We start from the raw sequence: 27,321 nt of genomic DNA, 5'->3' as shown, positions 1-27,321 counted from the left end.
CCGAGCTTGGTCATCACTCCTGCCGCCCTAGCTATCCGTCTGTCAATTTCCTTGTCTAAAGACAGGTTCAGTAACCGTCAGTAACAGTTACTAGTAACCGTCGATCCAAGATACGTGAAGTGATCTGTCACTTCAAGCGCTTCCGAGCCTATGGTGACGACGGGTGGCTGTGGAACATCCTGACCCATGACTACTGTTTTCTTCATGCTGATGGTCAGCGCAAATTCACTGCACGCATGGGCAAACTGGTTGAGCAACTGTTGCAGCTCATCTTCAACATGTGCGACCAGTGCTGCATCGTCGGCAAACAACATGTCCCTGATCAGTACTGGGCGGACCTTTGTCTTGGCTACATGAATATGTATGTATGTATGTATTAAGAAGTTTATTTGCAAGTTCGTGCCCGAGGGCTAATTGCAAGTACATGGTATAAACATAGTAGATATACAAGTGACAATGGACAGATATGAACAATATTCTACTCTAATACTAGTGTTGGCTATTTCTAAACAGGTTGGGTTTGACTTCTTTTTTGGGAGCAGAGGGAGACGAAAAGCCCCACCTTGTCTACAATTTGTGGGTTCTGCGATTTCAAGAGAAAAGTGGCTTTCTATTCGTCTCTCAATGTGGGGAAGTTCGGATAAGTCTTTGTGGCTTCTCTAAACAGAGTGATTCTTTCGGTTTCGTTGAATGAACATTTGGCAATAAAATGTGTTTCGTCTCCCACTGCCTTAGATGTACAGTTTTTACAATTTCTTTCACACACTGGTAATCTCTTATATCTCCCTCTTTCTACTTCAAGAGGATGAGCGATAATTCTGACTTTGTATTGCGGAACGCAGCTCGAAATCAGCTAGTTCTAAGTTCTCTCTAGCGTATAGGGACTTACAGGTTTTGTAGAACCTCAGCTTACCGGTATCTGTACTTACGTTATGTAGAGACGTCTGTATATAAATATTGGTAATTCTGTTCCTTATGAAATGAAGTACTGTCTGAGATGCGGCACCGGAGGGGGGCAGTCTTTTTCGCGAATACCCACAAACGCCCACTCTGGAGAAGTCCGCGATGTACGAATGTAATTTTTTTTGCTTGTAATATTGTCCACGTTGTGCTCCCATGCATTTATCCTGAGTTTCAAGTCAATCCATTGATCCGAACTGACATAATTCATAAATCAAAGTTGACGATTTTCCATGGTCTTTTTTAGCAGCAAAAAAAACCTGTTATATATCCACAGTCGTGCAACGGCACCTGAACCTACCGCCATAAACATGTTCAAGAAGTTGTCCCATTGATGTGTACGGAGTTTCCGTGCTTTACAAGCCTTTTAACTCCCTTTTTTGGTCAAAAGGCACTAAAGTAAGTTAACAGATAGTTGTTACACTAAATCATACCGCTAAGCGGCGCTTGTGCGTGGTCACCTCCGAACTGTTGTAAAGTCGATACAAATCGCAAGGAGGCGCTCGTGCACGGTTTGACCAGCTGATGTGGCATGATGGCGACTTCCCGGTTCGATTTGAAGACATGGATCATCGCTTTCCTTGTTTTCCTCCAATTCACAAGTCTGTGCGCCAATTCTGATGAAGCATACTGCGACAAGGACACAGGAGCATGTGAGGAAAATGGCACAGAGCAAACTGAGAAGGACAAATACCGGGAAGGTGGTACAATATTGTTGTTTTAGTTTGGGGAGGGGGGCGTTCACTTTTATTGTTATGCTTTTATTGTACTTCGGATCGATATATTTATGAATACCATATGTGCACTTTATGAAAGCCCAAATTGCTTGGAAATCAAATATCAAGGCAGCCATTGTGTTCAAGATTGTTCTTATTGTATTAATTTCCAAATAATTTGTTATCATGACATAGATATATTATTTTATTTATTCTTAAGGTTATAAAAAAGTTTTGTTTAATAACAGTTAACGGTAACATAACGTTATATTATTTGAAGGAATTAGTACACTTAACTTGTATTTTCTGACTCATGTGAGCTATTAAGCGTTCAAAAAAAGTCCCTTTGTTTATTTGTTTGATGGATCATTATAGATATACAGTCAAACCTGCCCAAGACGACCACACGGGGGACCGGAAAAAAGCGGTCGATTTGGACAGGTGGTCGCTGAGAAGAGTATCGACTCAAACCATGACCGATGCAAAGTGTAAATGGTTTCCGTTGTGTTTAATGGCAAATAGCAAGCACACTGCACGCACGCAAAGAAGCGAAGTCTTTAATGTCAAATACAACACGCACACTGTAAACTGTAAATTTAACCCCAAAATCTGACGCTAGTTATCATCAAAAATCGATGAAAACGTCAATTTTGAAAATGATGCGGTCGTTATGGGTCCCAATTTGGGCCGGTCGCGGTCGCGTTGGCCAGGTGGTCGTTGAGAAAAGGTCGCTTAATGCTTACGTCAATGGGAAAATAAATCGGGACCGAGAAAAAGCGGTCGAAATGACCAGGTGGTCGCTGAGAAGAGGTGGTCGCTCGGGCAGGTTTGACTGTACTGTAAATGCAGAAATGTTCGCGGTGGATTAATGTTCGCGGTTTTTGTTGTGACCACTTCACCGCGAACTTAAAACCACCGCGAACGTTTTTCTATTATGGTATTAGACTGCAGTCTATGGTGTTACCGCGAACTTAAATCCACCGCGAGAAGTCCCCTTTCCCGCTACCGCGAAATTAAATCCCCACGAACTTAAATGCATTTACAGTACTTGAAAAATTTGAAAATCGCCACATTAAGTTATATTTCATACATAACTATCCCAATTCATAATAATTCATACTACTAATAGATTAATTTTTGTATTTTTCTTAACTACTTTTTTAGTGGATCCTCACTGGCAGAAATACCTGGACAAGATTCACCAAGCCATGGAGAACTACAAGCCATGTCCCAACCCGGACAAGAAATGTTCCTGTCACAGTAGGTGGGTATTCACTCAATGTTTTGAAACGGTTCACTGCACTAAGACCATAAGGATTTGATTTTATAGATGACATCCTTTTGGAACACCAAAAGTAATGCGAGGTGTTTTGTAAACAAAACAAAAAAACAAAAATGGCCCAAAAAGTTGCCTTCATAATGAAGTCAAAATGGCCAGGAAGGTTGAACAAATGAATATTAACACACAAAATATGGCATACAGAACAATAGATTCTTCATTTTTGTTCTTTCACATCTTTCCTTAACCTCAGAATCAATCTTGTCATTCTGCAACATTAGTATCTATTTTCCAACATTTATTGCAATCTATGGGATATATTTGTTCTTTTACGGTTGCTTTGTTGATTGATTGATTCTGTTGGGAAAAGCGGTTTACAAGATGTTCCTCACTTCGCTCGAGTCGAAATGAGTTGACCTAGCTTCGGTTAGGACATTAAATGGAGGCCCTGTGCTTGAGGAAAGCCATGGCCTATTTGCCAGTGAATTTCGTGCAATTATCCAGATGGTCCAATAATGCGAAGCTATCCAGCTGGACCACACCCGTTTGGGATTTAGGGATTCTGTGCAGTTAACAGAAATGTACTTAGTACATTAATCCATTGTGCAATTAACTGGCTTCGTAATTGTATGCATTTTATTTTCCCTCCCTGCTCAGTGTTATAACCCATGACCTGAAGCTATGGAAGGACAGAGGAGGGATCACTAAGGAGGAGTTTGATCGCACCCTGGAGCAGGACAAGGGAACCCATTACCAAATCATCGACCACAAACTTTACAGACAGGACAGGTGTATGTTCCCGGCCAGGTGAGACTTAATGGTGGTATTCCTTACCTTGCCGTGGTGTCGTGTGGCTTAACTGCAGGCTGTGTGGCTCAGAATCCAGAGGTCCTGGGTTCGAATCCTGTCATGCTACTGATCTTGTGCCCTTAGCAAAGGCACTAGTATATAATAGCACAACTTTCTTCACTCCAACCCGTTGTAAAGACCTGACTTCCGTTGGTAAGGTAAAAGGTGTTGGAAGTAGAGGGATGGGCTCCGCCTTTCAATACCATAAATATGCCTTATAGTTATAATATAGACACAGTGGATAACAACACACTGCCCCTACGGCCTCAAAAAAAGCTACCCTGACCTTTACCTACCTTAGATTACTGTTGTTCACCAAGGGCCGTTATACAAGCTACACAGATACAGATATACAGAAGCTGGTGTGTTACGCCAAAGAGAAATTAAACTGGCTTTACAGATACGGATACAGTCTGAGAAGATGGTGTGTTATGCTGTAGGGCGGATATAGTGGCTGTACATATACTGATACAGAAACTAATGTGTTATGCTGAAGGACGTTTATACCAGCCATACAGATACAGATACAGAAGCTGGTGTGTTAGGCCGAAGGGCGGTTATACCGGATAAACAGATACAGAAGCTGGTGTGTTACTGAAGGATGTTAGATACCGGCTCTACAAAATATACAGATACAGAAGCTGGTGTGTTACATGTACACCAAAGGGTCGTTATACCTCCTAAATAGATACAGAAGCTGGTGTGTTACTGAAGGATGTTAAATACCAGCTCTCCAGAATATACAGATACAGAAGCTGGTGTGTTACACTGAAGTTCACATACAGGTTATACTGGCTACACAGATACAGATACATGTAAATATGATAAGAGATACATCTACAGACAGTGAAACTAGTTTATTTCTTTTAAAGATGCTCAGGTGTTGAACACTTCATCCTGGAGATAATCGACGACCTTCCCGACATGGAGATGATCATCAACGTGCGAGACTGGCCGCAGAGCCCCATGTACCAGCGAGAACCCAGACCTGTCATGTCCTTCAGTAAGGTAAGACTTACTGAGAACCCAGACCTGTCATGTCCTTCAGTAAGGTAAGACTTACTGAGAACCCAGACCTGTCATGTCCTTCAGTAAGGTAAGACTTACTGAGAACCCAGACCTGTCATGTCCTTCAGTAAGGTAAGACTTACTGAGAACCCAGACCTGTCATGTCCTTCAGTAAGGTAAGACTTACTGAGAACCCAGACCTGTCATGTCCTTCAGTAAGGTAAGACTTACTGAGAACCCAGACCTGTCATGTCCTTCAGTAAGGTAAGACTTACTGAGAACCCAGACCTGTCATGTCCTTCAGTAAGGTAAGACTTACTGAGAACCCAGGCCTGTCATGTCCTTCAGTAAGGTAAGACTTACTGAGAACCCAGACCTGTCATGTCCTTCAGTAAGGTAAGACTTACTGAGAACCCAGACCTGTCATGTCCTTCAGTAAGGTAAGACTTACTGAGAACCCAGACCTGTCATGTCCTTCAGTATGGTAAGACTTACTGAGAACCCAGACCTGTCATGTCCTTCAGTAAGGTAGGAGTCAGCTTGAAACCATGATGTTCTGGTTTGGATTTAGCCTGGTATTCAAGTCTATTATAGCTGATGAGAGGACAAAAAGACTTGGAAGCCATATCAGGGGTCCTAAGCATTTGGACTTGGAGTGAACGTGATATCGATTAGCATGATGAAGAACTATTCTTCCACTAGTCATGACAGAGAAGACAGACTATACAAAATGTATGTTAAGTTTTTACTGGTTAATTGTACCGGGCCCTCGCACCACGTCAAGGCAGAATGATCGGGAGCCAGTGTTCGGGCGTCCCAGCAAGGGAAGAGTACCAAATTCCCCTAGCTATTTTCGACAAGCCCAATGAACAGTGAATGGCTTAACTCACATTCTGTAGACTGTAACCCTATCCGGTAGTGTACATGTCGGAAAAGCAACACAGACTGAATTGAACTTAACTTCTAGTTCCAGAGACAGGCCTAGGGCTGCTAACCACTGGACTAAGCATGCTATTGGATCCTGTTGTGTGGATAGGGTAGGATTAACATTATTATGTTACCTTCACAGAAGGTACATACTGTTTTTGCATCGTTTCTTCTTCTTCTTCTTCTTTTCCGCACAAATAAAAAACATGAATATCTCCAAAACTAGACTTTGGAATATCTCGTAATTCAGCAAGCTGGTAGGTCTGCACATAAGACACTGCACCTTGGTCATTTGGTCCCCCAAAGACACCAAAAAATGATTTTATGGGGCAAAAAAGGGTGAAAAAACAAGCAATTTTAACACAAAATCGAACTTTCGAGCCCCCATAGAACATCAGAACCACGTTCCAAGGACCCGAGGTCAACGACCGGTAGCTATGGAACCCGCCCGGGAGTTATGGAACATGGTGTTCGAACGAGGTCAACGACCGCCACTAGTCAACACGGAAGTGTCCGCCCGTCAAATGATGACTTCATCTTGCTTTGGACGGCCTGAACCGAAGCAGAAGCCGTCCTCTGAATGATTTGTGGAATTCATTTTACCAAGAAGTAATAAATCGGATCAAGAAATTCACAGAGCTTTGACTTTATTTTGCCAAATATCGGCACCTTTTGCATACTAGTATATCAACTTCAAGGAAGGTAGAATGAAATTGAGGGCAGGTAGAATGAAATTTAATGCCCCCAAAGTATAATGTGTCTCGGTTAAACCGTTAAGGTCTATATCGAGTCAAATCTAAGCATTTGTTTCGATACTTTTCTTGATTTTGTTTAAGCTAAAGGTTTTGCTACCTGCACAAGTCAGTTTAAGTCTGAGCCATCCAAACATTGTTCGGATTCTATGTTGTGTTTGAGTTACGTAGAATCGAGAACACACACGATGTGTAGTACGCCAGCACTCGTGCGTACACACGCGATAATTTGGTGAACAAACGCATTCAGAGCACTACTGCAATTTTCTCAGACAGGCCGACAACTGTGGTAACGTTACGTGTATGTGGTGATTTCTTTGGATGTCTCCTGACATGATAAGTAACTGGCATATAACGTTAATCATAAAAATGTAGCGAGACCTGTTCGTTTTTCAAGTTCATACATAGAGCTGTCGTCTAAATGAAACACAGATTGGTGTCACGGTTGTAGTTAACCGATTTTTGAGTCAACAAGAACATTTGAGCAAAAAAACAACAACACATGACTACGTTAGACGCAACTTGCGGTCACTGCGTGTTGCCGGCTGTTACATAAAAAAAACATGCATAACGATCGTCATGCAAACTCAAAGTTTTACGCCTGAGACATAAAGGTATGTGAAACACAAACGATGGACTTGATGAGTTTATTTCGCTATTAAACTGACCTGAACAAACACGATTAACTGCAGCGTGGAACGCCCTCCCCATGTTAGGTCACGGTCATTCCGTTCACCTTGTTGTTTATCATGTAAGTTACCACAGTGCTGCGTTGGTCCCCAGCAAGCAAGTGGAGCACGGAAACGAAGTTTGGGTGAATTACAATAAATCTACTAATACAGCTTTATACACGGTGGGAGTGGCCGGCACAGCACAAATCCCCAGGCACAAATCAGCATAAGCCAACGCGAAAGTTAAGTGTAGCAGAAACCTAACCCCTTGAAGTTTGCATGATTGACAGGCGGACTGGTTTGAAGTGTACCGACTGCGGCACGTATTGATAATGAGGGCATAAACAAACTACGTACATCAAACGTAAATCAAAATTGTTTGCTAAAAATAAAAGAAATTTATGAAATATGAATTGCGGGCTCTGAAAAAATGATTGGGCCGTTCAAAATATGAATGAATTTACACAGATTAACTGTGACAGGAAGCATAGCGGAGATGTGCTGCGTACTGTGAAGATCACTTGCAGTGTGCAGGGGTAGCCATATCAATTTCTGCTCTGAGAGTGTCCGGCAACTGCGGGACGTGAACGAATATAATAGATTTGTGGCAATTTTAGCGATTACGCTAATCAGCTGTTTCTGTGAATTTGTGCAATTTACAGTAGTTGGTAAGGCCCCCTTTCGAAATTTCCACTAGACGGCGATCGCGCTGCGCTTTTACTGCGACATAAACAGGATATGTGTAACATTCGATTTCACACTGGGTATATGGTTCATAGAAAACGTAAAAGTGTGACTGAGCATGCTGAGGAGAACCCTTCGCGCTGCGTTGTACAAGCGGCAAACTCTGTGAGACGTTTCAAGCTGTGAATGTACCTTCCGATTTTGTGCTACGCAGTGTGCCGTAACTTGGTACGCTTGTTTTAATTTTGCTCTCTTCAGAAGTTAGTCTAATTCAAGTAGATAGAAACGAGAATTCAATTCTATAATATTTGACAATAAAATTGTGACTGTATGTACTTCTTGCCTCATGTGAGGCTGTATCTAGCACAATCTAGCTGATGTTTTCACGGGGAAAGGGACTGAATGCACTGTTTGCGATGGTCCTACTAAGAAAATCATTACGAAAAAATCAACACCGCCAACATCAACAAATCTCTGCCTACCTTTTGGGAAATATCTTCGACATCTTAATTTTCATAGACGGTCAGCCCAAATTTGGTGCAACATGATGACACCGGTAGATTCGGTCCATATTTTATAAGCAGTCAATTAAAGAATCAAAAGCACACCTATTTGTCACGTTTCATGTAGGGCCCCACCCCCGTATAGAGCGCAAGCATATGAGGTCCGATCGGCTTACCGGAGACTATTTTGAAAGTACCTTATTTAATTTCACATATTGTTCGATTTTTTTTACTTCTATGGTAGCAACAACTGACAGTTAATCGGGGCCGGGAAAATGACAACAAAAACATCGGCGCTAGCACGATGCGACTGACCAGAACATTAGGGGGAGGGGCGCGGCACCCACTGGGTTCGACCAGTCGCTTCTCGCTCGCCGCCGGCGCGCGTTAGGAATTATCATCAATGTCAGCACCGTCCGCAAACATCCGCTGATTTTTTAGAGATTTTTGCAAAATTTGTCTATACTTACGCGCCGAGTTTGTTCGTCAACAATGACGGAAAGCGCAAAATTAAACTTAATCTTATGTTATCAACTGAACTTCGCGGCTCGCATTCTGCACCAAGTCAGAGACAGAGAATATGAATTTCCCAAGTGATTCAAAGCTTTATTTTTTTAAACATTTGAATACATATTGTTGAAGGAAGCCAGTTTTTTTTTTTTTCCATGGCTCTCTCTCCGCAAGCCAAGAAATTTCTCCCTGGACCTCCCCAAGCCGAAAAAATTCATAGGCCTTGACGCTCCCGCAGACGACACGCTAAATGTCGTCGAGTAAACCCTGTTGACGACCGTCAGAAATGGATAACCTTTTTGGACAGACTGCCCCTGTGGCTTGTAGCTATGGGGCTGTGATGAGATGATGATGAGAAACCCTGTTTGGAACAATATTGGACGTTGTGTTCATTATTCAAGATGTATAACGTTACAGATAAAAAATCATCAAAATTTATTTGTACCTTCTTGCATGTCTTGACTTATCCTGTGTCAACATCTGCAACTTAATCAGTTTACCCTTCCAGGTAGAAATGCTAGACTAAACCATGTGAAGGTAACATTCTGTATTTGCTTGCAAATATTACCTTTCTAGTCTGATATGTATTTCCAGACGTTTAATGAACACTGGGACATCATGTACCCAGCCTGGACGTTCTGGGAGGGGGGTCCGGCCGTCTGGCCACTCTTCCCCACCGGCCTGGGGAGGTGGGACCTCATGAGGGACTCCATCACCAAGTAAGTCTGTCTGAGTTTATCATACATGTACAGTCACTGTAGTTTCTTTGGTACACAAGTTAAACTCATCCTGTATTTTTCTCTGCAGACTGTAACATATCAACATTAATATCAATACTTCTTTTGTATTCTTAATGTTTCTAAGTACATATTTACATGTAATACTGACATCATTATGATAAGCAGATTTGAGATATTTTGTGTAATGCAGTTTTGATTTTTGTAATAGTCAGTCTCTGATCTGTGTTCAGTTCTCAGTTCATCCTCTTGGAGGTGACACCTGTGTCTCCACTCGTTTCTGTCCAGCATTACTGAGTAACCATGTAATTTTAACAGTAATGCTGAAATGTTGACATGTTACTGATGGCTGTAAACTTTGTAAATCACACTGCAATTCAGGCTTTTTCAGCCTACAATATTGTGTATTAGATCAAGTTAAAAGTTCATCAATATATATCATATACAATCATGTTTCATGTTTCCATATTTAACTCAATTGCAAAACTGGGACTTTGTTTAAAGTCTTGCTGTGAGTATTTTTATGTATAATCTACAAATGTATAATCATTAATCCTTAGGGCTAACGAAGACTGGCCGTGGGAGAAGAAGGAAGACAAGGCGTTTTTCCGCGGCTCACGTACGAGCGCAGAGCGAGACCCGCTGGTGCTGCTTTCCCGCGCTGAGCCAGAACTTGTGGACGCTCAGTACACCAAGAACCAGGCCTGGAAGTCTGACAAGGTTTGTTGTCTATGCTCTCTCGTTTTATATCATTTAGAGCAAACTAACTTTGGGCTGTCATTAATGTGAAAATGTGGTTTCAAAAGTCTTAGATTGAAATGACAGAGTTTTATAGGAAAGTCAACAAACAATGAGAGGGTTGGAAATGTCAACACAAATGTTTGTCAACGAATTAAGAAATGCCCAATCCATGCACAGGTTCCAATGAAAGCTCTGTGAGCTTTGTGTCAACACAACAAAAAACATGCACTCCCCATGAATTTAAAGCTAGATTCTTAGAGCACAGGCACCCCAGCTCTACCTCATTGGAAGTGTCTCAACACATCCATATAGAATCTCCTGGACAAACAGTATCCCTGGATCAAGTTTGCATTTTGGATATGGGGTGGGACTAGTTTGTGAGGGGCGTCAAGCTAGGAGACTATTTAGAACTGTGACAGAGGTAGATTCCATCTTCCCGCCACTTTTGATTTGCTCCTGACATCATCTGATGAAGGTGGCGAGATTTGACTGAAAATTTATATGTGTTGAGTGTTTTCCTTGTGTTGGAACAAAGCTCAAAGTTTATTCCCATGTAAATATTTTTGTTGATGTCTGACCACAGGACACCCTGGGGATGCCAGCTGCTACTGAGATCAAACTGGAGGATCACTGTCAGTACAAGTAGGTTCAACTCATCAGTTTTGAAAGTATCAGTAGATAAAAGTATTGGTGCAAAACCAATCCAAAACGTAAGCAGACTCCCTCGTGAAGCTCTGCCATACAGTAAACACATGCTGGAACACTTTTCTATTGTGATTCCAATGTATGACTGAATGATACACATATGCAAAATTCAATGGAAACTTTAGCAAAAATACGTGACAAACTCCACCCACAGAAACACAAGGACCTGCCAGCCTGCTGTCTGCTATGCTCTCCTCCTAGGAGTGATTGATTATAATGAAACACATGAGAATCACATTGGAATCACAGTCTCTAATTGGCAATAAGGAAACCTTTCAGATATATATCCTCCAAAGCAAACATTAGAAACCACCTGACTAAGGGAAAAAGGGAAGATACACACAGGAGATATCTCTTCTACTGGGTGCGTTTCTCCTGCATTTCAGCTATTGGATTTTAGTTTTGGAAGCATCAATACCGTCATTCATACTATTAAGTCTCAGAGAAAACTAAGATAAAAATTGCTCTGTTTTGCAACAAGTTTTTACATACCGCATCTTACACTCATTTCCAGATACCTGTTCAACTTCCGTGGCGTGGCGGCAAGCTTCCGTTACAAACACCTGTTCCTGTGTCGCTCCACGGTGTTCCACGTGGGGGAGGGGTGGTTAGAGTTCTTCTACCCCGCCCTGAAACCCTGGGTACACTACATACCTGTTAGTCAGGACCTCAAGGATGTAAGGTAAGAATGGATGTCTTCTTCTTGCTTCTTGTGTAATGAATTCAATATATAATCTTTTCTATTCTGATAAGGCCACATAAATTTTATTTGTTGCTTCTCAGATTTTCTTGTCCATACGTAAATATTAGTATTACCATTCAGAGCCACATAATTTCAGTCTAAAAGCAATACCTTTTATTCAGAACTCGGGACCTATAAAATCTGATCTACATTGACAGGATTATAGACAGGATTCTTAATGCTTGAGTTTATGAGAAAAAGTATCTATAGTAAGGAACCACATAAAGTAGTCACATATTGGCGAAATTGTCCTTGATATTATGTAGAAGTAGTCACTTGTACAGGTTTGAGATCTTCTTTTTACTAGACTTTGTGATGTTTTTTCTTTTGCTTCCAGGGAGTTGATTGAATTTGCCAAGGCTAATCAAGGTGTAGCAAAGGAAATTGCTGAAAGGTAAGGAAATGCCATTCATAGAAACTTAAAGGAAACTTTAATAACAATTCCTGACCTGGTTTTATAGATATGATATCATGTTTTAGAAATGGTTACTGAAAGGAAAAAAGACAGCAAAAAATTGAGGCATGGGTAAATCAAAACATAGCAACAGCAACTTGAGCGTCTGCATCTATATTCAACTGTCTGCACACAAAGTGTGTTCAAATGATTCTATAAGTGTAGAAGCCAGTATGACAGAATTAGAAGGCCATGTGATAATGCAAGTTAGCACCTGGCCAGAACACCCAATGGCACATAGAATGTTATTATGGCCAGAAGGTTCAACAAGATTTGAAACATTTTGTTCCAGGGGTTTCCAGTTCATCTGGGACCACCTCCGCCAGGAAGACGTGCAGTGTTACTGGAAGAAACTCCTCAAGAAGTACGCCAAGCTCCTCAAGTTCACACCCACCAGGAGAAAGGAGTATAAACAGATGAAACCAAAGAACAGATAACCTGTATTGTCATTATAGCTGGAGTCTTCTCTGTAAGAATTCAGAGGTTGTTCTGGGTTAAAGTTTATTGTTTATTTGTTTATTGTTTATAAGATTGACCAAAATGAAGTCTCTGACATTCTTGTAATAATCTTCCATGTTCCTAATATGATTGTGTTACAACCTACTTCTGTCATAGTCTTTAATGGTACCATCCGGATATTAGTTCGCTCTGACGTTAATTACATATTATATACATTTGCTTGTCACTCCGACTTTTATTCTACACTTTGTCTACAATTATACAGTCTCTGGTATTCTGTATGGTAACCTTGACATCTATAACATCTGGAATCGTCCAAATTTGGGACGAGGGCAATGATTGGTCCCTTCATTTGAGCAAACTAAGGAATGAGTTCAAGCGCTCCATCGAACAGGTGTTCCAACACCCGAAACACCCTCCGTCTGCTCATGGGAGGGCCTGTTGTCATGGAACAAGCACTTTTGAACCCATTCTTTAATTTGCTCATTAACTGACATCACCACCAAAAGGTTTGAATGCGCAGGTCTCCAGATGGGTTAGCAGAAGCAAAGATAGGAGCGAACTACATGACTATCAGAATGATACCCAGGATACCTCTGTTAGGCAATGATATACAGAAGGAGTGGTAGGAGTGTGATTTTAGCCAGGTTAGTGTTTCACACATGTACATGTACAGTAGTTTGTATGTCATATGTAATTTTCAAAGTTGTAAACTGTCAAACCTAAACTACAAGCGTAAACATTTTAGCCCTTAATCAAATCAAGGGGTTAAAATTAATGTGTATTTCCACCGATGTTTGTATAATGACTGTGACGCACACAAAGATATTCAAAGCAAGAAAAAAGGAGATTACCACATCGTACATTCTTGCACCAAGCAATAACGTTTTCTACAGAAACTGAAAGTTTTTGTATATTTTGTGGAGCGGTGCTCAAGTTGTGGTGTTGCACTGTTGAAAAAGTCTATTAATATAAATTTTGTAATTCTTAGAGAAATAGATGAATTTGGTGCTAATTGTCTTCCACAATGTTTTGTCCCCACAGCAAAAGCCACGTAACTTAGAAATTAGATATAGTGAACGAACCATTTCCTGATGAACAGCGCTGGCATACATGTAACTGTACTGTTCTTGTGTTGTGATGTTGTATTGTACTGTATGTAAAAACTATATACAATTACATCTGTAATGTAAGTCCAAACCTTTGCTGCTAATGATAAAGCATATCTGGTTACTGTACCTCTTGTTTTGTTATGAAGATAACTGTTTCGAGTCAAACAAGAAAATACAGAAGTTTTAATATTCATATCAATTTTTAATAATCACATATATAATTATCAATAATCGCATCTTTTACCATAATTGTAGCTTTACAGTACAAATTATACGATGCTAACATTTAAAAAGCACATCGTGTTACAAGCTCTATAATGCATGACATCTTATAACTGTAAAAACTATGACTGTCACATTTTGTAGTGACTTCTTTTGACAACACATTGTTGTACAGTCAAGGAATTTTGAATTACAAATTTGCCAAAAAGCAGTTACTCATTTTTTCTCCAAGCAACTAGATAAAATTTTGGAAAGTCATATTTAAAAATCCAGTCGCTTGTCATGAGTTATGTATTTTTGTACCTGGATGTTTTTAGGGATGTTTGCCTCAAAACCTCAGTTTGAGACACAACCATGTAAAAATCACTGTATTTCTAAAAAACATACAAAAAAGCACTGATTTTCCTTCCTGCAATTATCACTGAATAACCTGAGCATCCTTGTCAGCAAGTCATTTCTAATTCTAAAAGTTTGTATTTGCCTGACATTCTAACAACAATTGAATACAATACATGTAAAATGACTTTTACACCCTCAGCCGGCTAACGTAGCCCTTTGGCAAAACATTTGTATTGATTAATATGCAGTAAAAAGGTGATATCTCACTGCACTTGGGGTCCCGGTGCGGCACTACTTCTGTGGGGTTCAAAAGATTACTTAACGAATTTCAGAGATGAAGAACAATTTTTTTTTAACGCTTTGTGCATTTTGTTGTCTTCTAAGTCATACTCTTACAAATTTTGCAATATCTAAAAGTTTATAAAAAAATGGTGAAAATAACACAACAGTGCCGCAGTAAACGAACCCTACAGTGCCGCACCGGTGCCCCAAGTGCAGTGAGATACCACCTTAAGAAAGAGGACTAATCAGGATATTGTGCGTTGATTATCAGAACATTTTCTATCTACACATTCAATTACAATTCAAGATTCACCATACAAATGTATTTTTATACAATATATAGATTATTCTTTAAAATATTTATCAAAACTTCTTTGGAATAGAAACCACACAAAAGTCAATGTATATGTATGGTAGTTTTTTTAAAAGTAGTAGTACACAAAATGTAGTCATTAGTACTTTCATTTCATAAAAATTGCTTATCTAGTGAAGGCCTCACCTTAATCATGGGTATTGTATCAAAAATGCATCGCACATGGCTTTTGATAATTTGGCCTCATATTATTAAACTGTGTGAAAATATAAGCTTATCATTTAATCTTTGAAACATCTGGGAAGCCCCCTTTTCAACAGACAGACTGTGTCAATTTCTAAGGGGAAACATTTACAATGGAACATACAACACAAAGCAGAAATTAAAAAGGCATATAGAAAAACTAATCATGAAATCACTTTCAAACAAGTCTGGCACCTAGGCCAGCTTCACTCCTCTGTCAGCTTTTGATACTATCTTATGCTACCGTAAGGTCTGCTTGGAGATTAATTCCAGGCAGCAAAATCTGTTTTAGTCCTTCTTCTTTGCCGCTCCGTTGGTCGTTTTGGTTTTCTCGGCGTCCATGAAGTTCCAGTCGACGGGGTTGAAGAGCTGCGCGGACTTCTTGTAGGTCCAGTACGGGGTCATGACGAAGGACACGAGAGTCAGCTCGGTGTAGAACGACACGAACATGGACGCGGGCATGTCGGCCCAGATGTGGTCCCAGTGCCGGTAAGTCTCCATCCAAAAGAACGCTTCAAGAACGGATCGGAGGTGGAAGGTGTGGACCAGTACGCACTGGTTGAACCACCAGGCGGTCGTGTCCGCCAGTCCGCACTTCAGGAGGACCCAGCACAGCGCGGAGAACGGCGTGCTCATCTCCAGGATGAGCCCGTTGGTGGCGAAGTAGTGGGTGCTGCCGACCCAGAGGATGAGGGAGTATCCCACCAGGGAGAGCCAGTGGTGGAGGTTAAGGAGGATGCTGACCTACGACATAAGAGTTTTCGGAAAATAGTTTCATCAGGTTGGTAGAATAAAGGATATAGGAGAATTCTTTTTACACAACCAGTAGGTACTTACATTGCTTATGTTTGGATTAGCATAATCTGATTGGTCAAAATATTAATTACCCGACAAACAGGAATTGAGAGAAAGTTGGTCACTTCACAATGTGCGGTCGGACTGTACGGTTCCGTTATCTTGCTCTCCGTGATCAAATTTAAAAGAAGAAGAAAACCAAACACTCTGTAAAAGAAAAAACAGAAAATTGTTTTCGGCATGCATTAAGAGAAATGTCGGGATGCTGACCTTGCGGAAGATGATGTCTGACAAAAGGAGGGTCGAGCACTCGAACAGGAAGAAACCGATCGTGGTGCAGATGGCGAAGAAACTCGTCGGCGTGGTGGCAAACACGACATCCCTCTTGAGCTCCTGGTCCCACCACAGCGCCCAGATCCCGACCACGGTACAGAAGACGCCGAACGTAGCCCGCACGATGGCAAGGTTCCAGAAGATCTTTTCCTTGAGACGCAGACCATTGTACGTCTTAAGAAGGGAAGACAAGACGTGGCACAGAAGGTAGATGAAGGCAAAGAAGAAGAAGGAAGATGCGATGATTTTGACCTTGACGTGGAGCTGATTGTAGTCTATCTCCTCCCAGGAAGGGTTGATGGCACCAAGCAGACCCATGGCTTTGGCTTGAGGCTGGAATAGGGGTAAAGCATGTTACAATTTGCATAAGATCATACTGAGAGGTTAAGGAGTAGTCAAAAAATTTTGAGTTTCTGATATACGACAGTGTTTAAATCAGGGTCAGTACTAGTAAATAAAGTTTTTTTTTAGTTTTTCGACCGAAGTGATCAAATAAATCATAACTGTTTTTTTAATAATTCAAAACTGAAATTAATGACATTGGTATTTTCAATGACATCATACATGCGGATATAACATCATTGTTACATCGTACAAGTAGAATTTTCTATTTCAACAGAAAACAACAAGATTATATGTTTGAAAACAATTCTAAAACATTTTCGTCACTGAGATTATACATTTTATGTCCCCTGCCTGAGTGCTAGCACTTAGTAGCAGTCAACCAAAAAAAAAACTTCCTGAAAACTTCTATCTCATAATCAAGGCAAGTTTTTGGCCAAAATGATTTTGTTTACATGCTTTCTTTAGTTTTGGAGTCCCAGAGGATGGCATCTATAATCATAATGAAATCAACAATTGGCCTAAGCCTACTTAAAAAGAAGTACTTAAGAGCTCTTACAGGGAAGACAGTCTGAAATGTAGCTGGTTTGGTAGTTTTGAAATGCAGGTGAAATGGTCATGTGGACTTCAGGGTCATGACAAGGCAGAGTACAAAGGTTACAAGTTACAAAGGCTAGGGACCGATATGACAAACAATTATGTAACCAATTACTGTAAATGCAGAAATGTTCGCGGATATGGATTTACTATCGCGGTAGCGGGAAAATAGAGTGTTTGCGGCAGTTTCAAGTTCGCGGTAAAGCCATGGACTACAGTCTAATACTATAATGGAAAAATGTTTGCGGTGGTTTTAATTCCATGGTGAAGTGGTCACCAGGAAAAACGGGAACGTAAATCCACCGTAAACATTTCTGCATTTACAATATCAAAAGAATCGAGGTATGATGCCCTGACTGTAAGATTAATTTTTTTTCTATTGCAAATGACCTTTAAAGTCTCCTGTTTTGACTGTGATGATGATTAATAGTTTTCAAATGTAATAATATCGGGTGTATTTTGCAGCCAGTAGGTACCCAAAGTATGAGTAATGAGGCTGTTTAACGTGGTCGAGGCACCTCCTCGAGCACGGGACCCCCGTTTTACGTCCATCACGGAAGACGATTTCGTGGAAAGCTTCGCGACGCTACAGCAATCCGGACATTCTTGGTTGGTCCCCCATCCAAGTACTGTCCGGACCGAGCGTTGCTTAACTTCCGAGATCGAGGGATCGGGTGTACCAACTTGCCACGCGGCCGTAGCATCCACTTGATAAAAGCTCCTTGATTAAAAAATATGTGTAAGTTACACGCAATTAAAACAAAATACTATCAAACCTGAATAAGTGGCCTATAGATTTTGTCAATAACTCCAAGGACATTCTCATTTTAATTTTGTATATTGTCCTTGACATGTCCCTGCTCTCAAGGCCATCCATGGTCCAGTTAACAAAGCATTCCACTTACCTGTCCCTGAGTTGTTGTCTGAGCCATGTCAGTTGGACAAAGAGGTTGGACTTGAGGAATGATCAAACACCACTGAAAAATATAATAATTGTAATTATTATTTAAGTTGACACGGAAGACATTCAATAAAAGTCAATGACATCATGTTGTAACGGCTGGATGATGAAAAAAAAAAGAAGAAGACTGTCCTTGTAAAAAATGTGGGATTTTGAAGACCTGAGACATATATTCATATCAGGTCTGCTTAAATCGTTATGGTGATAGCAGACAACATATTTCACATAAATTATAATCAAATGGTTCACAAGTCTACCTTTACCGGATGATCTGTAATTTCAAAACATGATACAAAGAACAACCTTTTCGCTCTATAAGATACGATCTACGAGCTTAAGTTAGTCAAAACAAGCTTAAGGCAAATAGTAAGCACAACCGAGTATGTGAATATTTATATAACAACAAACCAATAGAAAGATACGTGCCACTTAAGTTACCTACAAAACCGGAAACATGGACAACTCTTGACAGTCGACCGTGTTTTTCCATTTCTACAAGTTCTTACCCCATTGGAGTATACTTCGTAGCTAATAGTACAGTATGGCGTTACAGATTAAAACAGTTTCTTACGTTGGGCACGAAACGGTCTTGAAGCAGAGCTCCACGCGATCGTACTACTGCGAAGCTCACAGCTGACTGAGACATTGAACGTCGTGAAGATGATAACAACTTTCTCTTCTGCAGTTTGCTTAAATACCGCTAGATGCCGCTTTTGAACCGCTGACAGACCGAGACCGATGACCGCTAGATCGCATGCAACCGCAACTTGCCGTTTCAACATATCGAACAAAATTGACAAAGTTACATGTCGCATACCAATAAAGCAGTCATAGAAAAATAGATTTAATTATAGTTAAAGGCTCTTTTATCTTCATTTTTGTTTACATGCTTCACAAAAGAGTAATAATTGGTAACCTTTTACGCGTTTGGATAGGGCACATCATGTGATTATTTTTTCACAACATGGCGATGATGGAGGAAAAGTGGGAGTTCGATAGTTTTGACGACGGCTCCCTCAACAGTACGTACACTTCTAACGGTCTTACTAAGAAAATTACAACTATCAGTAACCATATAATCAGTTAATGTTACTTTGAAGCTTAGGTTGATCGTGGTTTTGGAGAATTTAGACGTGAAAAAAGTGGTTCCTGTCGAGGTGGATTTGTATGTAAGGGGGAGGGGCGGAAGTGTACATACTGTTCGGACAGTTTTGCTTTACTGTCAACAGGTTTATTTAACAGGTTGTAAATACTGTAGAGATATTATAGACTACTTTGCTGCGTTTGCACTGTAAAACATCTGATACTTATGTTGCTGTTTCTGGAATTGCTAGATGTAAAGATTACAAATCGTCAGCTAAAACATGGTTGATTGCTTGCAAGAACTTTGACCCAAAAAATTATTTTTATGTTCTAGATGCATGACCAAGTTGAAAGTTACTCAAGGAACTGAATAAGTCGTCTAAGATGGTCAATCTTTTCAGATAGCATCTGCTGCATTTTGTCAGTGGACGCTATCTTAAATGTTTGACCTTCTAGTCTACGAAATGTATCCCATTGCTTGAGTGACTTCTGTAACAGCATGTTCGCTACATACACTTTCCTCACTTCGACTTCACTAAGTGAAAATTACTTAGTACAATGTACCTAGCTTTGCTTTTGATACGCCCCATGTTTGAGGAGAGCCACATCTTGAACATGTCAAAGAAACCAATGCACTTTTCCAAAAGAGAAGGGGTCCGTCCCTGCGTCAGTGGTTCAAAACCCACAATATGACTGTACTTGGGGCAACTAGTGAACTACTGTCATATCGAGGTCAATATAGGCGCTATGTACAGGCTGTCATCATACATCCTTGCAATTCAGCTCTGCAAATACGTGTTGTAATAAGCTCCTCTCAATTCAGTCGGCCTACCCATGGCCAATAACAATAACAATAAAATGACGGGAAGCAGCAGACTATTAACTGGATTGTAGTTAATTGATATTATTAAATAGTACTGAAAAGTTTACATTTCCATTGCAATTAGACAAACCATGTATTCTAAACTCCACCTGCAACTACATTTACAACTGTATTAAGAAGCGAGAAGAAGTTGAACCTGTACATACTAGTAGTAGTACTAGTATACTTTAGACTTTGTAGTTCCAGTCATGTATTACAGTTTACACAGATTGTACTTAGGAGATGTACTAGTACCCTATTCACCTTGACCTGTACTTAGCTTGTTAGAAAGCAAAAACGTACAATAAAGGTCTTCATTCATTCATTCATTCATTCATTATTTTTCCTTACAGAAATAGTTGGGGAGATCCAGCTGAAGAAGTATGGCAAGTTCATGGATGACTATGCCAGCCAGCTGAAAAGTATAGAGGACGCGCTGGACGACTCGATAGGAGATGCCTGGGACTTCACTCTGGATCCTATTGCACTGCAGGTGGCGAAAACTTTCGCTTAGAAATAGTGGACACTATAGGATGATCCGAGTAGCCTCTTTTAACAATCAATGTTCATTGTCACACATATATCTCCTATGTGTCCACCATGTACTTGGAATTAGCCTCTGGGCATAACACAAGTTACTGATGCAAATTTTTTGTACAGAGAAGACCTTAAAAAACTGTCCAGTATACTTTATGTTATAACACACCAGTGATGCAAAAATAATCATTTGTACAGAGAAGGCCTTAAAAATATCTTATCCAGTATCCTGTATCTGGGTTACATGCACTTGGATTGCTAGCTAGATTTGAACCCAACACCTACAAAAGTCCTAACAGTAATACTTGCCCTGATACCCCTAACCTGTCACATTATGCAAAAATTGATCAGACTACGGGTCTGTGAGCTCTAAATTTAATGGTAGGGGTACACAGCTTAGGTACACAGCCCTACATGTACATGTTGTATGTTCATCATTGTATTCAACACTCAACACGCCAAATAGGAATTAGTACTCACTGACAAGCAACTGGATATGATTTGGAAACGGTTAGATGTTCCAGACAACATCTGCTATATCTTTCATCAGTGACAGTTTCAAAAGAAAACGGATGCTATCTGAAACATCTAACCGTTTCCAAATCATATGCAGTGTTGCTTGAGTAATTGCTATTTGGCATATCTTATTACCTAGATGTCCATCAACACTTAACAGTTGTACAATTTCTCTCTGTGTTTGTCCCAGTTCCTTCCCTACGAGCAGACGCCTGTTAGTATATAATCAACACTTAACAGTTGTACAATTTCTCTCTGTGTTTGTCCCAGTTCCTTCCCTACGAGCAGACGCCTGTTAGTATATAATCAACACTTAACAGTTGTACAATTTCTCTCTGTGTTTGTCCCAGTTCCTTCCCTACGAGCAGACGCCTGTTAGTATATAATCAACACTTAACAGTTGTATAATTTCTCTCTGTGTTTGCCCCAGTTCCTCCCCTACGAGCAGACATCTCTGTTGGAGTTGATCAAGACGGACAACAAGGTCCTGAACAAGGTGTTGACAGTCTTCTCCTCACTCTGCTGTGAGATGTCATCCCTCAAACACGAGGCAGAGACTAAATTCTACCACGCCCTGCTCTTCTACGGAGAGGGAGGTGAGAGAAGAACATCTTTTAGGCTTAGGCCCAAATTTGGAAAAAGAGGCCCTGCTAGGCAGTTCACAAGCTTTTTTTGGCGACGCCTCAGGGGCGGAGCCATTAGTATAGCACTGCGATTAAGTTGCCAGGAATTCTGTTTATTCCACACTCCCATTTATTCCCCAGGGAAGTTGTTTTTTTGCAACAATTTGCGATAACATTGAGGAGCTGTAATTTAATTTTTTTGGGCATAGCTTTTTAAAGAGATTTCAAATGAACTTTGAGGATGTTATGAGCAGCCCTAGCATTTGGCTGAGGTTGCCCGCTGGGTATACCATGTATTTTGCACACTTGCTAATCTCCAGGCAAATTTATCATTGCCATAAGATAGTATCAAAGCTGGCAAAGGAGTATAGCTGGCCAAAGGTAGTCTGCCGGTGTCCGGTTTTGATATCTTCTCATGGCACTGGTAAATCTGCCTGGAGATCCCACTTGTAACATATGATTTTTTCTACCTAGAGCTAGACAAAGTCCAGGAGGAGGGAGAGGCACAGGTACAGATGGGGAGGATGATGCCGGTACTACAGGAGCTGTCGTGTTTCGTGTCGCGGTGCTACGAGGTGGTCAGGAACACGGTACAACAGCTGGGGGCGCTACACACTAGTGACAGGTCAGGACATGTACCGTTGTGTATAGGGTTATAACAACCATAGATGGTCATGATCATTCTCTGGTACTGCATTTACCAACAACTGCGATATACGATTCATACTGTAGGTTTTTTACCTTGCCGGGCCTTAGCCCGGCAAGGTAATGAGGCCCGATCTTTACATGGTTCAATCAATGGTTCAATGTTAACCCAGCCCTTCCAAAGGCCCTTCAAAAGGCCCTTTTCTCTTTGCCCAATTTTATGGCTTAGTTAGACAAGGGTACATTGCAGGCCAGTATTAAAACTGTATTTTAGACGTATGTGGTCCAGCGTACATAAATCTACGCGTTAACCCATGTTTATCATAAAGATATATCAAAAATTGCATCAGAAGGAATTTATTTTGTAATAAAGAATAATGCATACTCATTGTGGGTCAAAAAGTTTTACAATACCGGTTTATTGTGCCAATAATTTATCTGACATAGATTATGTTAATGAGATAAATTTCCCTACACTTGGGGATTTTTGCTGCATTTCATACTGAAGTCGCTAGGTGTCGCTCTTTGTACATTGCAACAACATGAAACAAAAAAATAGCCGCAAACTTCGGGACTAGTAGCCAGGTAAGTGCTAGTACATTTTAAAGACATTTGTGACTATGAATGTCCTTGATAGAGTTTGTATTGTGTGAAAAATAGATTTGAGACTGGATTGGCAGCTGGAGAAGTCACTAAAGCTTTCCCGTACAAGAATTGGGGTGGGAGGGGGGCGACATGTGGAACTCTGTGGTTGTCTCTGATTATTTTGATGTGATCCTCATGTTAACTGATGAACACTGGTGAAGCGCCGAGGTACCTTTTCCTGACGAAATCCCTACTACCCGGCAAGGTACAGCTTTTTTTAAAGCACTTGTTTAGGTTCTGTCATAATGGCTAGGTGTTTGGGCCAGAACCCAGAGGTGCTGGATTCGAATCCATTTAGATGCTACCGATCTTGTTCCCTTGGGAAAGACACTTTGCATGACTTTCCTCACTTTGCTCAGGTGGAAAGGAGTAGATGTTAGCCTTCAGGCTAACATCCAAGACTATTGTTAGTCTCTGTACTTTGTCTGATATTTAAATTCAATCAAATCCTGTTTATGTACCACACATTTCTTTTCTTTAGGGCTGCTCCCAAGACCATTGATGTTTCTCAAGTGCACTTTCAGGTAAGCCAGGCATTCAGAAATTCATTGTTTATCTTTGCCAAGAATATTATGTTTTCAGTGCCATGGTAGAGTGGCTGTGGTGTAGGTGTATAATGTACTGTACATGTAGGTCAGCAGTATAACTCGATGACATACATGTACTTTTACCTTGATACTGACCCTGTATACTGTCACTGAAAGATCGTTTTTCCCTCCAGCCAGTCTATGAGCACCTTGGTGACTTGCTGACTGTCCTGACTACACTGGACTCTATAGTGGAAACCCACACAATCCTCACAGACCACTGGACACTGTACAAAAGGTATTGTTTGAATCATATACAATGTACATGTATAATGTAATTTTGCTTTATGCTTCCTTGTCACTTTAAACATCAAAGGTTTGAAAAACAAGGCAGCGAAACAGTGACAAGTATGATTTGAGTTTAGCTTCCTTTGCAAACTTCAAGTGGGGCTGGTTTTGACTTTATAGCGGGGGGGGGGGGTGCATTGGTTTGCTAGTTTCAACGTTGGCTAATGTTCTCTTTTGCCGTGAAAGGGAGTTTGCCAAGGAAGTTTTACTCTTATCGAAGTTTTACTCTTATCGAAGTTTTACTCTTATCGAGGAGAGAAGGGGTCCTGCCTGGTGTGAGTGGTTCAAAACAATAACAGCACAGATGAACCTTCAAACTTATATTTTGTATCCATACAGAATGCTGAAGTCAGTAAGGCACAACCCCAGCAGGTTTGGTGTGGCTGAAGACAAGCTGCGCCCGTTTGAGAAACTCCTCATGAAGCTGGAAGGACAGCTATTGGATGGGGTCATTTTACAGGTAAAACCCCAAAAATATCAGCTCACTCTGATTGGATTAAAAGTTTGGCCTTTGATTGTGTACATGTAACTAAAAAGGCAGTGTCATTGTACAAAATTTAATGTATTGCATTGCTACACATGTCGATTATGTATAACTCAATAGTCACTATAGATATTGTTCTTTCTTGTGAAATAAAGCTCTCTTTATACGAGGAAAATGACATATTTTATATTCCTAAAGCTATATGTTGTTTTGTACATTTGTGTATAGCAGAAAGATAATATTGATAATCTACTTTGATTATATAGTTTACATTTAATTTTTTAGTGCATCATGCATCAAATTTTGGCCATGTCCAAAATAAAAACATTTTCAACCATTCTGTAAATCGTACAAAGCAGCTACAACATGAGCAGCTATATACTGTATATTAGGGCTGGGTATCGGTACAGCGTATCGGTACAAAACCGGTTTTTCTTATTGGACCGGTCCAGAAAAACCGGACCTGAAAAAATTAGGTGGACCGGATGTTGGACCAATTAGAAAATTAACAGCTTATTTTATCAGGCATTCACACGTTTTGACGCTTGTAGGTGGAAGAAAATAACAAGAGTGAAGTAGAGTAGAGTTTATAGTAATTTCTACCAACTTGAAGTTTTACAGCCAATCGCACAGGTGCAGTTAGTGTTGAAGGATTTTAAAACGCCGGTGTAAGTCTAATACTCCACCAAACAGATCTATTTGTAGTGAAATGGACCATTGGTATGAGTCATACTGCATCAGGTCCAGGTTTAGGTCCGGACCTGGACCTGATCCTTTGGACCTGAACCGGACCTGGACCTGAATTTTTGTACCGGTACCCAGCCCTACTGTACAGTACCGACTACGTTTATGGTCCGGTCTGAACGCGATTTAATCGCGTGCAAAAGTCGTGCAAGTCGCGATTACATCTCGTGTAAATCGCGATTAAAACTCGTGCAATTCTCGGGTAAAACGCGATTAGATATGCGTGTACCCGCGTCTGATATGCATGAAATCACGTCTAACCGCGTTTAGACGATCAATGAATAGATTTCAGACACGCCTCTTCTTTTCATAAACATTTTCTAGACACGCCCGTGCCGTCCAAAGTTCGGGGTTTGGCAGAAATCGGCTTCTTTTCATATGCAGACCCCCGCGCGGAGGGCGGAGAACGTATCACGCCCAATTTCCCAATTTGTTTCTGAACTAACGCATAACCTCGCAGTCTAGAACGCACCCGCGCCGCTCCCAACCACGATATTTCTAGAAGATTTGCTGCAATTTTGAGGAACCGACTGTTCCGCACATGTTTAAATCTGATACGTGAAAATTAAAGAAAAACAAATAAATTTCCACAAAAGTGTGTTTTTCTTAAGCAGAATATGGCAAAGTATGCTTTTACTGAACCCCGATCTTTCGGCGCTGCCGTGGCTAGCGCCAGGGTCACGTACCGGAACAAATCCTTACGAAGATTTGCTACAATTTTGAGAAACCGACTGTTCCGCACATGTTTAAATTTGATACGTGAAAATTAAAGAATAAGAAATAAATTTCCACAAAGGTGTCTTTTTCTTAAGCAGAATATATGGCAAAGTATGCTTTTACTGGACCCCGATCTTTCGGCACTGCCGTGGCTAGCGCCAGGGTCACGTACCGGAAAAAATCCTTCCGAAGATACAAAATGTATGGTTCGACCTCGCACCCGCGCCGCTACCTAACCTACCACGTTCTTTCTCGGAAGATTTGCTACAATTTTGAGGAACCGACTGTGTAGTGCAAGTTTGAATCTTATACGTACATGACAAGAAAACATCAAATAAATTGTTTTTTTGCCAAGAATGGCAAGATGTGTTTTTCTAAATCAGAAAACATGGAGTAAATTCTGCTTCTGTCTGACCATGCGTGACGAGGACGGCCCGCTACCGCGGCCAGTGTCAGGACCACCCGAAGAAAACCTACCGACTCTATGTTGAATTATTTGTGTCCTATTTCTGTTGTTGCATTATTTGTACGCTGGTGTAGCGATATCAAATTCGCCCACACTACACGATACTTGCCACTGTAAATAGCTACAATAGTCTGTGTTTGCATTTCTTATCTATCGATGAAAGTGAAGACAAGTTAATCATGTTCCGAACTGATAGGTAAGTACACTAGTCTTTCAGTTTCAGAATGAACAACAAGGAATGTCCAGTGCGACCAGTGTAGTCGTACAAAATCCTGGCGGTCTCACTACCAAGTAAACAGGCTTCGACCGGCAGATACTACATGTAAGTATCTACATCCGAACTTCAAGCGCCGCCCCGCCTCCGGTGGAACGTGACCTGTTTATAAATATTCCAACCTTCCTAAAGTTCGCCACGGCGCGACTACTAGCATATCATATTACATTTAGACGTGTACACGGTTTGTGTGGGGTCCAGAACGTGGGACAGGTTGTGGAAGATTGGGTTATTTGAGCGCAAATATGAAACTTATATCGTTGCGATAAAATCAACAGCTGTTTTGATTGTTTAGTGTGTGTAAGTACACGATTGACGTAACTGTTACGGTGCTGGTAAACTTGTAGAAAAATTACATTGTAAACCTCCAGAATTTGGTCTGGTCTGGTCTCACGTGCTGCTCAATTTGATTGACACATGCACGGTAAGGAGCGGCTTCTTTGAAAGTATGTTCCCACAGAAGAAGGCCACGTTGACTGTTGCAATATTCTGCGTTTATTTTCTACTCCGATCTAGCCCCGTGTTTAATATGTGGTTATTTTTTCTTGGTTTATCCAAGGGGGTTTTATCAACCTACTTGATTTATCTAACTTTGTTTTATTTGTATTATTGAC

General features: G+C 40.7%; 3 protein-coding genes across 6 annotated transcripts in view; 2 read left to right on the top strand and 1 right to left on the bottom strand.

Annotated features, from left to right (window-relative positions):
* Positions 1-1,443: 1,443 nt before the first annotated feature.
* Positions 1,444-13,935, top strand: LOC118415884 (protein O-glucosyltransferase 1-like). Its single transcript, XM_035820793.1, has 10 exons — positions 1,444-1,661; positions 2,841-2,940; positions 3,613-3,762; positions 4,677-4,812; positions 9,454-9,578; positions 10,157-10,316; positions 10,921-10,979; positions 11,557-11,724; positions 12,122-12,178; positions 12,531-13,935. The coding sequence occupies exons 1-10, from the start codon at positions 1,493-1,495 to the stop codon at positions 12,673-12,675; spliced, it is 1,269 nt and encodes a 422-aa protein (XP_035676686.1). The 5' UTR covers positions 1,444-1,492; the 3' UTR covers positions 12,676-13,935.
* Positions 13,936-15,081: 1,146 nt separating this feature from the next.
* Positions 15,082-18,252, bottom strand: LOC118415885 (protein CLN8-like). The gene is made up of 3 exons (XM_035820794.1): positions 18,181-18,252; positions 16,274-16,669; positions 15,082-15,952 (listed from the first exon to the last, which is right to left on the bottom strand). Exons 1-3 carry the CDS (start codon positions 18,205-18,207, stop codon positions 15,497-15,499), a joined length of 879 nt encoding a protein of 292 aa, XP_035676687.1. The 5' UTR covers positions 18,208-18,252; the 3' UTR covers positions 15,082-15,496.
* Positions 18,253-19,137: 885 nt separating this feature from the next.
* Positions 19,138-27,321, top strand: part of LOC118415607 (WASH complex subunit 4-like) — a 33,939-nt gene continuing 25,755 nt past the window's right edge. For all 4 annotated transcript variants that reach the window (XM_035820312.1, XM_035820311.1, XM_035820314.1 and 1 more), the window contains exons 1-7: positions 19,138-19,258; positions 20,535-20,674; positions 21,665-21,830; positions 22,332-22,482; positions 23,629-23,671; positions 23,869-23,972; positions 24,362-24,482. In XM_035820312.1, coding sequence (XP_035676205.1) covers positions 19,201-19,258; positions 20,535-20,674; positions 21,665-21,830; positions 22,332-22,482; positions 23,629-23,671; positions 23,869-23,972; positions 24,362-24,482 — 783 coding nt within the window. In that variant the 5' untranslated portion in view covers positions 19,138-19,200. The remainder of the gene's footprint in view (positions 19,259-20,534; positions 20,675-21,664; positions 21,831-22,331; positions 22,483-23,628; positions 23,672-23,868; positions 23,973-24,361; positions 24,483-27,321) is intronic.

Source organism: Branchiostoma floridae, chromosome 5 (assembly GCF_000003815.2).
Source record: "Branchiostoma floridae strain S238N-H82 chromosome 5, Bfl_VNyyK, whole genome shotgun sequence".
Taxonomy (NCBI): Eukaryota; Metazoa; Chordata; class Leptocardii; order Amphioxiformes; family Branchiostomatidae; genus Branchiostoma; species Branchiostoma floridae.
The sequence above is the reverse complement of the archived record's forward strand: the minus strand, read 5'-3'. Positions and strand labels throughout refer to the sequence as shown.

Bases quoted from the DNA above. Each gene is read 5' to 3' on its own strand.
- LOC118415884 (XM_035820793.1), top strand. From the start codon at position 1,493: ATGATGGCGACTTCCCGGTTCGATTTGAAGACATGGATCATCGCTTTC. The intron at 4,813-9,453 runs GTAAGACTTACT...ATGTATTTCCAG, and splicing joins CTGTCATGTCCTTCAGTAAG to ACGTTTAATGAACACTGGGA. The intron at 10,980-11,556 runs GTAGGTTCAACT...ACTCATTTCCAG, and splicing joins GAGGATCACTGTCAGTACAA to ATACCTGTTCAACTTCCGTG.
- LOC118415885 (XM_035820794.1), bottom strand. From the start codon at position 18,207: ATGGCTCAGACAACAACTCAGGGACAG. The intron at 16,670-18,180 runs GTAAGTGGAATG...CCCCTATTCCAG, and splicing joins AGACAACAACTCAGGGACAG to CCTCAAGCCAAAGCCATGGG. The intron at 15,953-16,273 runs GTCAGCATCCCG...CTTATGTCGTAG, and splicing joins CAGACATCATCTTCCGCAAG to GTCAGCATCCTCCTTAACCT.